The sequence below is a fragment of the Perca flavescens genome, chromosome 12 (genome assembly GCF_004354835.1).
Source record: "Perca flavescens isolate YP-PL-M2 chromosome 12, PFLA_1.0, whole genome shotgun sequence".
NCBI classification, from domain to species: Eukaryota; Metazoa; Chordata; class Actinopteri; order Perciformes; family Percidae; genus Perca; species Perca flavescens.
Window position 1 is genome coordinate 17,648,112 of NC_041342.1, and position 14,543 is coordinate 17,662,654.

The 14,543-nt window shown below is 38.7% G+C and overlaps 1 protein-coding gene across 2 annotated transcripts in view; it reads left to right on the top strand.

Annotated features, from left to right (window-relative positions):
- b4galt2 (UDP-Gal:betaGlcNAc beta 1,4- galactosyltransferase, polypeptide 2) overlaps positions 1-13,287 on the top strand; it is a 159,294-nt gene extending 146,007 nt beyond the window's left edge. For both annotated transcript variants that reach the window (XM_028593329.1, XM_028593328.1), the window contains 2 exons: positions 4,823-4,927; positions 12,957-13,287. In XM_028593329.1, the coding sequence (XP_028449130.1) occupies positions 4,823-4,927; positions 12,957-13,107 (256 nt within the window). In that variant the 3' untranslated portion in view covers positions 13,108-13,287. The remainder of the gene's footprint in view (positions 1-4,822; positions 4,928-12,956) is intronic.
- Positions 13,288-14,543: the final 1,256 nt, after the last annotated feature.

Genomic DNA, 14,543 nt, shown 5'->3' on the forward strand with positions numbered 1-14,543 from the left:
CCCTACTGCTCCCAGTCGTATTTACTAGACTCCAAAAAAAAGTCATAAAATGCTTAAAGGTTCCCCACAGTGGGGAGCCACCCACCTGCTGTGTTTCAGTGGAGGTTGCTGTCGAATGTGTTGGCTCAGGATTATATACATCACATAGGGGAATACTGAGGCTTTCCATCCTGCAGCTCTACTGTATCCTCAGTGTCCTGTCCCTTACATAATATTCCCACTATGCTGTCATGCCATGTTACTGCCTACTGCCTGTCAGAGTAGTGAGAAATTATGACTGCACTGGAGGCGGGGAGGGCTTCAGTTGAAGTTTTGTTTTGGTCAAGGACACAATTCTGTGCTGTCTACAAGAATGAAGAGAAGCCAGTTGATTGGTTACTTCAGCTCATTATAACATACACATACACATTCACAAAAGCACACTCCCAAAAGCACACCACTTTACAAGGTCACAGCTGAAGTGGATGTTTCTTTTCAGACAGTTTTTGTGTCGTTTCAAACTATGTCCCTCTGAAACCAAACAAACCCTATTGGACATAACAACCCTCAGCTTCATTTATGTATTCAGGCGTCCGTGTATGTGTGTAATGTTATATATTATTATAATATCTATAATATATCATCTTGGACCAACATTTAATCATCATGAAAAGTCTCATATTGACAGATGAGAGATGGAGAGCTAGCCCACCCTCACAAAGTGTTTTATGAGACTTTCAAAGAGGATTTTTGCAAGCAGGCTGAGACGTAACGGCGTAGCAAAAGATACAGATTCCAAAAAAGCTCTTATGATATTTTACAAAAGCAAACAGACTCTGATCAACTTGTGTTTGCAGAAATCTGCTTCCATTTTCTCTGAGGATTATGTACTTGATCGCCAATGTTTGACAACACTGAGGATGCTTTAAGCATCACAATCGAGTTGACCACTAATCATTTTGACACCGATTATTGATTTGGTTTATTCCTTAATCAGCACATTGTTATTAATAGTGTGGGTCCCCATGATGCCCATTTCTGCTGTGACTTAAAGGGGACATATTATGCTCATTTTCAGGTTCAATCTTATATTTGGGTTTCTACTCAAACATGTTTAAAGGCTTTAATGTTCAAAAAACACTTTTTTTACCCTCTGTCCGAAACGCTCCGTTTTAGCGCCTGTCTCTTTAAGCCCGCCTCCCGAAAAAGTCTTCCGCATCTGCGCTCTGAGCATAATCATTGCAGCCAGAGAATGACCACCGATTATGTCATCTGCAGACCTTGACTCATGATTTTCCATACCTTCTGCACACTTAACATTTGCTTAGTGAGTTAATAACTTCACTGATACAGATACAAATACAGATAGCTTTATTTATCCCTGAAAGGCAGTTCAGTTTCTACAGTCCACCAAAACATATGTACACAATCATACTGCCAGTCATCAATGACATAATCAGGTAGCACAATAAAAAGGCATTTGGGAAAGTGCAAGATCCATAAATATGCAAGGAAAAAACAAATAAAATAACAAATTACAGTCCACCAATTTTCAACATAACCAATGTGAGGTTTGTGCAAAATAACGTTTCATTTAAGACAGCTACTCCACACTCAGCAGCTTAATGGCAGAGGGAATAAACAGTTAGTCGGCTAGTCTTTCTGGGAGGCGGCAGATAGCGCTGTCCTGAAGGAATTAGTGTAAACTAACTGGGCAAAATATGGTCATCAGTAAAGTGACTATACATCCAAGTCAACCACAAACAAGACCACAAGCACAAAAGTTAAAGTGTTTTTTTCCTGTCAATCCAATGTCCTACTCTGTTTCCGAATCACTGTCACCTCTGTTTTGGTTTTATGTCGATGCTTGGCACTATTGGTTCTGCAAATAATACTAATTCTTCCGATCTAGAATGTATGTGACGCTGAAATCTTAATTTATTATTTACTTTAGGATTTACAGAATTCAGTCAAAACACAGGCAATAGTTCTTTACAGCAAACAATAAAACAAACAAATTGTTGATCTGCTCTAAAATATCTTACAGTTGAAACTCACAATATAAAAAATAACATGTTGAGATTCATAGTGAATCAGATGATGGAGGGATTCACATCTCTAGCTAATATCACCACCATCGAGCCTCACACACTCTGCAGGGCAACAGCCACAAAGGAGATTATTTTAAAGATGCAGAACTGTGCATAATGTATAACTAAGCCCACTGCACTGAAAAGCTGAGCAAGAGAAGGAGAGGGCTGGCTTGCTCACTCTCACATTATTTGCACCATAATACATCTCTAAATTATGCAAATGCATGCATGCTCGCATGTGCACGCGCAGACACTGACAAAGTCAATCTTCAATGCATGTGCCAAGTAAGCAAAGTCACTGAGACATTAGAGAGAGAGAGAGAGAGAGAGAGAGAGAGAGAGAGGGGCAAAGATGTGTTATTTAGTTTTCCGATGGATTTATTTATGGGAGAGTTGTTTTTATGGAGTTTGGGTTTCACCTCTTACGGGTTGATGTGCTTTTGATGGCACACGGCTACATTCTACATCTCGCCGTTTTGTAACAGAGAAGAGAGGAGAAAAATGAAAGGTGAAGGGGAGAGGAGAATAAAGTAGAGGAGGAAGGTGAAAAGAAACAAGCCGTGAAGAGAAAAACAATGAGGGGAAATAGAGAGGTGGAAAGAAGAGGAGAGGAAGAAGAAGAAGAGATGAGCTGAGAAGGAAGGAGGGGATCTGAAAAGAGATAGAGGAGACAGGACAATGCAGAGAAAGAGTTAGACCAATAAATAAAGTAAATACTAGAGGCATAAGGAATAGAAACAGCATAGATGGCTCTGTCCAAAATATGTCTATACCATTACCTTTAAAGCAGACTGATTGGAGAAAAGGTTTGACACTTTGGGAAATACACATATTTGCTTTGTTACTGAGAGAAGGTCGACACCACTCTCATGCCTGTACAGTAAATCTGGAGCTAGAGCCAGCAGTCAGTTAGCTAAGCTTAGCATAAAGACTGGAGGCAGGGGGAAATTAGCTAATATGGCTCTGTCAGAAGTTTAAAAAATAACACTACTAAAGCTGAGTGATCAGAGGAATAGCTTGACACTGGGAGATCCACTTAGATGAGAAGATGGATACCACTCTCATGTCTGTACAGTAAATATGGAGCTAGAGCCATCAGGTGGTTAGCTTAGCATAGCATGAAGTCTGGGAAACTAGCTAGCCTGGCTTCTGTCCAAAGTTCAAAAACATGTCCTACCAACACCTCTAAAGCTATGGTTTGAAATGTTGGCAAATTAATTTCTTTTGCTTTCTTGCTAACAACCTGTGTGTTAGTTTAGAGCAGAAGCCATGGGGGTTTAGCTTAGCTTAGCATAAACAAAGGAAGCAGGGGGAATTATCTACAGTAGCATGGTTCTGTCCAAAGTTCATAGGTTATTAGAAGAGAACTGGGATTGAGAAGGAGGTAAAGATGGGGAATAAAAGAGGAGAAAGTGAAGGAAATAAAGAAACAACAAATGGGCAGGTGGTAATAAGGGGAGATGAAGATTTGAAAAGAAGAGAGAGGGGGAAAGGGCAAAAGAGGGCAGAGGAGGGAGGTGGCGAGGAGTTCGAAGTCTAGAGGAAGCAGAGGAAGTGTAGAGCCGATGAGCGAGCAGTTTTTGAGGGGCAATATCAGGCATGGATGCTTTTCAAGACACAGAGACTGCACGAATCAGAGCATTGCGACAAATAAGAATTCAGTACACACATACACAATCCTTTATATCATCGCAGGTATGAATATCAACGCCTCAGTCAACCCATGGGTTTTACTCAGGCTTTATGTGGAACAGATCTGTTGTTTGTATTGCCGACACTCTATTTGTTGTCGCTTAAGATATAAATCTCTGTGCAGATTTGCCCTTCTTAGTGGTAATACAACGTTACCACACTGTCTCCGAGTTGTGATCTTGTGCTTTGTTTAAACTGAAACACTGTACATCCATGTCTTATTCCCCAGCTGGTGTCCTTGCAAGTGCACAGCTCCTGAAGTGGAACAATGTGTTTCTCTTGGTGTTATAAAAGTCTGTGATCAGAGTTGTACTTGGTTTGTTTGTGTGCAACACTGTTTGCAATTTGCTGTGTTTAGGGCAATTCTCATATGCACTAGGCAAACCCTGAAATACCTGTGTGTGTGTGTGTGTGTGTGTGTGTGTGTGTGTGTGTGTGTGTGTGTGTGTGTGTGTGTGTGTGTGTGTGTGTGTGTGTTTGAACGAGCTGACTCTGTTCACATTCAGGTATGCCACCACTAATTTAAGTTTACAGTAATTGTTTTAGGCAAAAATCTAACAATTTGCAGCTTTTTTTGTGTTATGTGACAGTAAACTGATCTTTTCTTTTTTAGACTGTTGGTTGGACAACACAAGCCATTTAAAGATATATTTGTAACAGGCATTTTCTTTTTACGATTTTCTGGCATTTTGAAGAGTAAATTATTCTTAAGTTAATCGAAAAAATAATTGGCAGATTAATTCAATAATGAAAATCTACATTTGTAGCAGCCCTATCACCTTGGGCTAGTGAATGCCATTTTCTCTATTTTCTGACATGCTTTGCACTAAATGAGTAATCAATTGATTTAAAAAACAAAACATTAAAGGATAATGAAAATAATAATTAGTTTCAGCCCTCCTTCATTTCTTCATAAAACCTCAAAACAAACTCCCTCATCTTCCTTCTCAGTTTGTTGCTATTTTTCATATATTCTGCCTCTTTTCTTTCTTTTCTATCTCTTTGTGTTTTTTTTCCCTGTCTCTCTCTAACAGATATTGTATATGTGTGTGTTGCAGGATCACTCTGAATGGAATGAAGGTGTCCAGGCCGGACGTTCGCATTGGCCGCTACAGAATGATTAAACACGAGCGAGACAAACACAACGAGCCCAACCCACAGAGGTACTGCATCATTGTCCAAACTCGTTCTCCGGCTTCACATTTGGATCGATCATGCTGCTTTTGTCTCGTAGCTACACATTTCAGATGTTTCTTTTCAACTTTTTCATCTCCGTTTTAGAGAATTATGAGCATGGCGATGCAAAGGGCACACTATAATTAATGTGTCCTTATATTTAGAGTTAGCTACAGAGAAATATAATGAAACAACAGTGAGATGGAAAAGCAGTTTATTATGATTCCTCTGTCCTTTGTTGTCCGCATTATCTGCTTTCATTCTGTCCAGTTTAGCTGGAATTACATGCTAGATATTTAAATCTTTAACCAGTGATGGTTAAATGAGAAGTCTTGCACTTTTTTTTTTTTTTTTTTTTTTTTTTTTGCAATTCCCAAAATTACTACTACTATTACTACTACTGTTGCTGCTGCTATTTATACATGCCATAGTAGTTTCTTGTCTTCACAGTATTTATTGAAATTCAGTTTCTGCTGATATGCAAGTTATAAATACTGAGGCTACTAAATGCGTAATGTCGTTAGATGAAGGATGGGATTTCCTAATGTAAAAGTATCAGATGACTGAGCAAAATGTAAACAAAAACAATCCTCTCTGAAGACTGCGGCTTGGCCTTGGCCTGGAAATGCCAAATCAAAAATCGCTTTTCAGAGATATAGCCTATGGGCTTAAATGTTGCTCTTGTGGCTACACCTATTTCAATTGCTTTTAAGACAAAATGTGAAAAAAAAAAAAAAAAAAAACTTTCTGTGTGTTATTTTATGGTTTGAATGAGGCTCGATATGTAGCTATGAGCCCTTCTAGACACATTAATCACCAGTAGTATAGCACCTCACATTAAGCTGCTTAAACGTGGATTATCACTGTTTATTCTCCTCTAAGAGCCCCCGTTTTCATGCCTGGATAGGCCAGGCAACAATGCCTCTCAACACAAAAATCGATAGCTGCTGCAGCTGGGGCAGAATGAAGATATAGTGAACTCTGTTCCCTCCTTCAATATTGTTTTAGTTTGATCTCATGTGACATTATTATATCACAGCATTGTGACCGGACTCTGTCCGGGTTCACAGATGAAGTCTAGTTTAGTTTTGGTTCCTAAATTGGTTTATAAGAAGATTAAAAAACAAATTAGAATTTTTGCATAAAGCCACTGAACATGAATCTCTGATACATGATATATTGTTTCATAAAATATTCCATTTGGTTTGGACATTACACAAAGTCTCAACTTGAAGGAAGTGTGAGAAAAGTTTCTGTTTTTACAATACCTCTAGAAACCTTTTTTTTTTTTACTTTTGTTATTAAATGTTACACTTGTGAATATTTGGTTTCAATTTTCAAAGCATTCAAAATTATACTTAATGGCTTTACATAACTGTTTTTATCGCTTATGTCTTACTCTCATTCACATGATCTCTTAGTGGCACATTCATTCAGTACAAAGTGTAATAAATGTCTGAGTTCACACTTAAAACGCAGCCGTGCATTTAAAAGAGTTTGATCCTGAAATTATAATTACAATTAGTGTTTAACTGTTAAGAAGCAGATAAAGTGTCACATCCTGGGCTTACGTTCTTTTACTGACTGCACTTTGATGTGATCACATATAGTGTGCTAATGCTACATAAAATCCACCCACTTATACAGGTGTGGGAGGAAAGAAAATTTGCCTAGAGCCTGTAACTAAAAGGAAATGAAAGATTTGGTTTTACCTGCAACAAGCATCTGCTGATTATACAGAGGATATCTTTACATGATGTCAAACACTCTCAGTTCAGTTCCTTGTTCGGCTTAAAAAAGACAAATTTTGTAATTAGCTAGCAACATACAGTATGTGAAATATGGTTGGAATTTGTTGAGTAGCTTGAAGAGAAAAGGCCCTGCTCACCACCTGGTCTTGCTTTTGCGTGCGCGTGTGTGTATGCGTGCGTGCGTGTGTCGGAGAGAGAGAAAGATTCAACGATCCCTCAGTAATTGCTTGCTGAAATGACACCAATAGAATTCGGGGCCAGCTTGGTCAGACTAGTCTAGTTGCCTCATCAAAATCAATAAATCCGCCACTAGACTGAAAGTGTGTGTGTGTGTGTGTGTGTGTGTGTGTGTGTGTGTGTGTGTGTGTGTGTGTGTGTGTGTGTGTGTGTGTGTGTGTGTGTGTGTGTGTGTGTGTGTGTGTGTGTGTGTGTCTGCTTGATATTCAATGCCTGTTTTCCTTCTCCTGTCACTCGTCACTTTGCACTCTCTCTCTGATCCGTGAATCAGACTTCCTCGATAAGAGGTGACACCCACAGGGACGCTATTTATTTGGGGCCGCTCCAAAATAGCGGCCTATTAGTCGGCACAAAGTCTTTTTTACAGCCCTTCTGGACACTCATTACAATGTCTTGGAAATGTTTGGCTTAAAGGATTTTTTGAAAATAAGTGGCATTTGGATTTAAATACAGCAGAATAATCAGGTGGGTGAAAGGAGGATTGGCTACATCATGGTTGTATTCAGACAGTGTGGTGTGGAGGAGAGAGGTCTCCCCGTATCTCTCTTTGGACAAGAGGAAAGATTTTAAATTTCTGTTAGTGCAGTTTTGAGGGCTTTTTCATTTCTCTGCAAGACTGTTCTGTCAAGTCACCTGATATTTTGTATGATTAAAAAAAAAAGTAACGGCAAGAAGAGTTGTTTAGTTACTGTACCAGGGGAACCCCAGTCCTCTCAGAAGTTAGTGAGGTATCTCACTTTAGGAAGCAGTGCTTTGAGCTAAATGCTAACATGTGCATTCTAATATGCACACAGTGACTATGCTAACATACTGATTAAGCGTGTTAGCATAGTCACTTTTGCACTAACCAAAGTACAGCTGAGTCTGATGGGAATGTCATTAATGGACCAACTGAAATGTGATGATGCTAGAAGAAACGTCAGGGGGTCACCAATGTGAATTCAATTCATCCTGAGTTGTTGAGATATTTCAGTCTGTAGAAAAGCAGTGGACAGACAGAGTGACATTGCCATCCCACACTGTAACGTAGCTAAAAAAAATGTATCAACGAAAGACATTTGAAAGTTGGTTGTCTACGATAAACTAAGAAGTACGAGAGAGAGAGTGTTTAGATCTTTTCCGGGACTTTTTTGAGGTTTTTTATTTATTTATTTTTAAACGCACAGATTTTAACAAGTCTCTGACGAACTCCAGGGGTCTCTGTTTTTCCGAAATCACTTTATACAATATTTTTGTATTTTGAGACGATCCCTGTGTCAGATCAGACAATCATGGAGTTTCCAGAACTTGCCAAGAGACATGGCCTCAAACTAAATTGTAGGTTATGACTTCACTACTATTGCATTTTTATAAATCAATGTGAACCTGAAATCATTCGCATCTTCAGCAACAACCTACAACAATCAATTTGTTTTGGAAAATACCTTTTAAAAAACACACAACAAATACTTCTTCTTTTTTTTAACTTCTCGGGCTGTACACACAGAGGCCTGTCACTCAATTACACAGATAAACTGAGCCTCTGTTTCTGCTCTTTGTCTTCAGGTGCAGGGTTACTTTTCTGTTTAGATTCAGATTAATGATCAAGCCTTTTAAAAGCGTTTATCTGAAGTACCTGCGTGATGTCCAGCATTTACCAAGGGAGGCGTTGGCTTAACTGTTTGATGAATGTTTACTAACTCCTCTGCACGCGTGCACACACACACACACACACACACACACACACACACACACACACACACACACACACACACACACACATAACCACATACACATTCACATAAACATGCACAAAGAAGTCCGTACTCCCAGCCCTTTCAGAGATGCTGGTTAGGCATAGCAATGAGATATTGGGCCAGCGGAAGTAAGAAAGAGGCACATTCATCACCAGACACGAGTAGCAGTTTGCACACACACACACACACACACACACACACACACACACACACACACACACACACACACACACACACACACACACACACACACACACGCACATTTTGCCAAGAAAACATTGCTTCATGCATTGTAAATGAATCAGTCGCGCGGTAACATTGTTCAATATTCCATTCATATGTTATCATCCTGGGACAGTCACAGTGCAGATACAGAGTGTGTTTGTGTGTGTTAGACCGGCTTCTGTAAAACTGTATTTTCCACAAACACAACTTTAAGTTTACCTTCGTATCTAGAATCCCTTAAAGGTAAAGTTTAACATTTTGGGAAATACTCTAACCGAAAGTTAGACATACTGTAAATATGATGCTACCGCGAGCTTAGCTTAGCATAAAGACTGGAAACAGGGCATAGCGATAGCCTGGTAACAAAATCCACTTACCAGCACATGTAGAGCACACCAATTAACATGTTATGTCTCATTTACAAAAAACGAATATAATAATATAAACAACAATCCGCTGGGTGCCGGACCATTTTTTGGTTTCATCAGTTGTCAGGCAACCAGCGGAGACTCCAGGGCTGTTCCCAGCACATAGCCCCTGGAAAAACAACAGGAGACTCTCGACAGAGCACTACGACTGTCAGGTGAGGGTCATGTGACAACCTAGCATTACCGCTAGCAAGCTAGCTAACATACGACTTCAGTATGTTCATGAGCTTTAAGTTGTAATATGGAAACATGGACGCTACAAAAAGATGTGTTCTATTTTATTGCTCTTAACAACACGTTGAAAGCTGTTTCCAGTATGTATTACCTGTATGAGACCACAGTTAGACCACACTGAATGAGAGTTTGACCTTGTTGTTTTATGAGTTTCTATTTGTAAAAAATGGTAGAATAGTTGTCTAATAATTGCAGTGGCATTGACCTGTATCTTTTTTATTAATGATATTTCTCCAGATATTCTGAACATAGTTGCTAAAATAATTTCTCTGGGTGACAGACCCAATGAATGGGTTGTGGTAATTGAACTGTAAAACATTGAAAATCTGATTAAATCTAAGTTATGTCTGCATGGTTATTCATAATGGAAAGATGTCATATTTTGGAGGGAAGTTAGTTTGTCTGTTTCTGCAATGATCATAGTTTTCATATATTTTAAAAGTTTGAATAGTTCAAACCAAGAAACATGGCGCGTGGATGTTTTAGGACAGTTGTGTTATACAATTCTTCGCTGTTTACTTTCTTTTTCAGTACAAGTAGCTAGCAAGGCTACCAAAAACTAGCCACCTGCAGCCATTTTCGTCAGTGACTTGACCCTCACCATGCCGGTGGTAGCGGTCCTTCAGGAATCTCCCATAAAACCACACATTTTTGGATTAATCAAACGAGATATAACGTGTTAATTAGTTACTTTAGGGGTGCTGGTAGATGGATTTTCTGGACAGAGCCAGGCTAGCTGTTTACCCCTGTGTCCAGTCTTTGTGCTAAGCTAAGCTAACCATCTGCTCATGGTAGTATCATATTTAGCATACAGATGTGAAGGTGGTATCAATCTTCTGATCTAAGGAAATAAAGCAAATAAGTGTCTCCCAAAAATGTTGAACTGTTCCTTTTGAGACATTTACCCTAACCCTTCTACAACAAGGTCAAGTGGACCAGCTCAAAATGTATGACACTAGAACAAAATAACCCTCAATAGCTGGCATGACGAGCTACAGTATTGTTGAGATCCTAAACCAGAAATGTTTTCCTGTGAGACCCTTGGTGGAATTAAAATGGAGCTTTACTTATTAGCCCAGTTAGGACTCAGTCTGGAAATCAGGCTAATGAATATGTAAGGAAGACTCTTTGTCTCGACCTCTAACTCTCTAAAATAAAAGTAGGATAAGTGAGACCAATAGGTTTAAATAATACAGTGGCTTACAGATTGAGTACATGCATTTTTATATCCTCTCTATGTCTGTAGGGATTAGTTTATTGCTCTTAATCTCCATTGTTTGATAGATTCATCCAAAGATTTCCCTTTTCTCATTCCCTTTATTTTTAAAATCAGTATATCTTGCTACCTCCATCTGTCACTCACTCTCTCAGATATATATTTATCTCTCTGCCTATTTATTATCCATTTTTCTCTCCTGCCATCCAGCCCTTATTTCAGTTCAAACCGCCTGCTTGCTCTCCTCTCCTTCCTTTCCTCGCACGCTTTCTTTAATTCCTCTTATTTTTTAGATAGAAGTGCCAATCCTTTGAACAACTAATTCTTTTCATATCTTATTGTATTATATTGTTCAAGGGAAAGATGCTTGACAACATTTTTCATTGCATCCATTCATGCCAATAAAGCTCTTTTTGATTTGATTTGCGGCAGACGGGAGAAAGCGATGCAAAGGAGAGAGATATTCACTAGTCAGTTCTGACAAAGCTCTGTAGACTCAGTGGTCCATGTCGGACTGAAGTGTCAACTCGAGTTGTACGTCTAAGCATATTATTAAGAAGACGTCTTTTGTCAGCGTCAGTCACAGCTGTCTTTTAAAAAGTGAATGTGCACGACTGGTCGTTTGCACACATCAGCTCTTTCTCTGTTCAAACACGAAAAATGGCATTTTTAAGACAAGAGTGTTGTAAACATGCTGTTGTGGCCTCCTTTCAATTCTGACTGGCTGCAAAAACTGATCCTTCTACACGAGTGACGGGTTTGTGTTATAAATCTGTTTTGATGCTAGAGGTTGCACCACAAACTGAACTGAAGCTCAGCAGCAGCACTGTGTAACTGTCTGACACACTGTGTAAATTATTTTCCAATCTTCAATAGTAAAGTCAGAGCAGATTCTAACGTAAGAGCAGATTCTGATGTAACTGCTGAATCACAGCCAATGGGGAAGGATATTCCAGCATAATTCTAACAAACGGAGGCGGATGTAATGGATAATTCTTTTCACTGGGTCGCAGTGCAGTGCTACAGCACCACCTGTTGGTCAAGACTTACATGAAACTGGATAGATAGATATATATTGATCCCAAAAATGGGAAATTACAGTGTTATTACAGTGGATGTGGACTTCTCTCTGCTTTCAGGTTATTGGAAATGTACAGTTACCTGGTGGGAGGAGGGGGGGGACTTTTAGGGGGGACTTTAAGAAATAAAGGATCAATCCTCAATCCTGAGGGTTTAAATGTGTTTTTTGATATTAGCATTCAAGTTGTAAGTAGAGTTTTGGATGTGTTTGACAGTTGTAGTTATAGGACTTTATAATGATTTTCCCTATGTTTGAGCACTACTTTTTCTCTCTGTAATTACCTCCAATATGTATTTACATTATTGTGAGTACCTTGGCATTATTTTTGATACTGATCTCTTATTCCAAATGCAGCAGTCAGAGTCCTTACACATGCACGTCATTTTTACAGAACATTACTCAGGTACTTAAATCACTTCACTGACAATACAGAATAACTTTCAAAGAGGAAAAGGAGAAAAAAAACAAGACTTTTTTTTTATTATTCTACACAAAAATTATGCTTTTTTTCCCTTTGCCTTTTTCTTGTAAATAACTGAATAATTTGAGCTGAACTTCTTGCAAATGGTAGACCGATACAACAGGAGACAAACAATTTGACAACTATTTTCTTTTAAGGTTTCATGAGCCAAAAAGGTCAGGAACTACTGTTCTATTAAAACCCCTTTTAGCTGCTGAGATCCCCTTTTGTCAGATGTTTGAACCAATGAAAGCCAAGTGGCAGAGACCTTATAGTTTGATTTATTTATTTTTTTGGCCCGTCTTGCACTTTGACATTGTGTCGTAAGAAGAGTTATTCTTTGAATCCAACAGACAAAATGTCAAAAGTCAGTTCTGTAATTAGCTACATTTCCTGAATCATAATAATAATACACAATAGCCTAGACGTCCCTGTCTCCAAGCAATCAAACACACTACTGTACTGTACCCACTTTGACTGACGCGCACAAACATGCACTGATATAGAGGCAAAGAATTCCATGTAAAGATCAAGATTTTCTTTTTTGATGTATTGGCAGTATTGTTTTTAACAATTTTTTTTTCATTGTCTCCCCATTTCCCTGTACCCCCTCCCACCTTGACTTCTTTTTTGTCTTTCACTCTCCAGATTTAATAAGATACAGAACACAAAGAACACAATGAAGAAGGACGGCATCAGCTCTCTGACCTACAGACTGGTTCAGGTCAAAAAGTATCCTCTGTACACAAATATCTCTGTGGAGATCGGCAAACCCCCGCCCCGGCCTTTTAAGGGATAAAGAGAGAGGAAGATGAGGAGTTTGACACACTGACTGGAGAGAAAAAGACGAGGAGAAGAAGAGCCCCTATGAAGTTTATAAGATGGAAATAAAGAGGTCACATATCCTTGACATCTGGAAAGATGTCAACGAGAGAGGAGTCATAAGCACATCATGGTCTCTTCCTCTCTTTTTACCCCTCTCTCTGTTTTTTTTTTTTTTTTGGGGGGGTTTAGCTTGCCATTAACCAGGACTCAGGCTCTTTCCAACTTTTTCAAGCAGCCAATGGCTTCACACCTCCTTCCTTTACCGATGAGTGACTTCAGAATTGAAAGAGTGTGGACCAAAGCTGGCGTCAAACTTAGAAGCTGATTGTTAATGAAAGTCTTTCCATTACCAATCTTTTGGCATCCAGTGGCATTTCGACAGAGGATATTGACAGGAACTATTGCCTGGGAGATTACAGATGAGAAAACAACATAATTTGAAACTTTGGAAAGTTTTCATTGCCTGTTCTGTAACATTGGACAGCATCAAGGATTTCTTGGAATATTTGACCAAGTTCATATAAGCAGAATGAAAACAAAGACCGATATGAGACGTGGTACCGGCTGGTTTGGAAATGAAATATCAGGGAAATAAAGATCCTGGTGGACAACAAACCTTACAAACGCCATCAAACATTTTACTTTACAGTGATGGTCAAGTGAATGGGCATTTCCATTAGAGGCAAACTGTAACATTAATGAAATATGATGACATGCAGTGATGGTCCATGGAACTGTATCTGATGGATTGCATATCAAAGAAATCGTCTGACTCTCATCTTTACAAATGATGCCAATAGACGTTTTAATATTGACGTCTTTGTCAGGGAGTTTTAATCTAATTACTCAATCAATTCCTCCGGTATCAATAAATGAATGTGTATTGTGCCTGCATCTACAGTGCTGGGACACGCTGATAAAACATGTTCATCAGCAGCAACAATCTCCTGAGAACTCTCTTTTTGTTCTCTTTTATATATATATATATATATATATATATATATATATATATATATATATATATATACACTGTATATAAATTAAAACTTTGAAAACCGAAAATGTGTGACGGAAAGGTTTTGCAACAAAAGTAAACATATTGAAGATATGAATTGTTTTCTCCTGTGCTGAACGCAGCGTTGTGGCGTTACCTTGGGAATGCTTTTGAAATGAAATCGAGGAACTGAAGACAAAAAGGCAGATATACACTGACAGCTCAGTCATGATTTTAACCCCAAGCTTTTTTTTTTCGTTCCACTTGAAGAAAGCAAGATGTTTATTTTGGTAACCTCAACTGTAAAGGTACATTTGGCTTGAGGTACAGTTTAAGTAGAAATATGCATTTTTCATTAAAAAATTGGACATTTACAAAATTTTCTGAACATACAGTATATGGGACACATGGGGTTA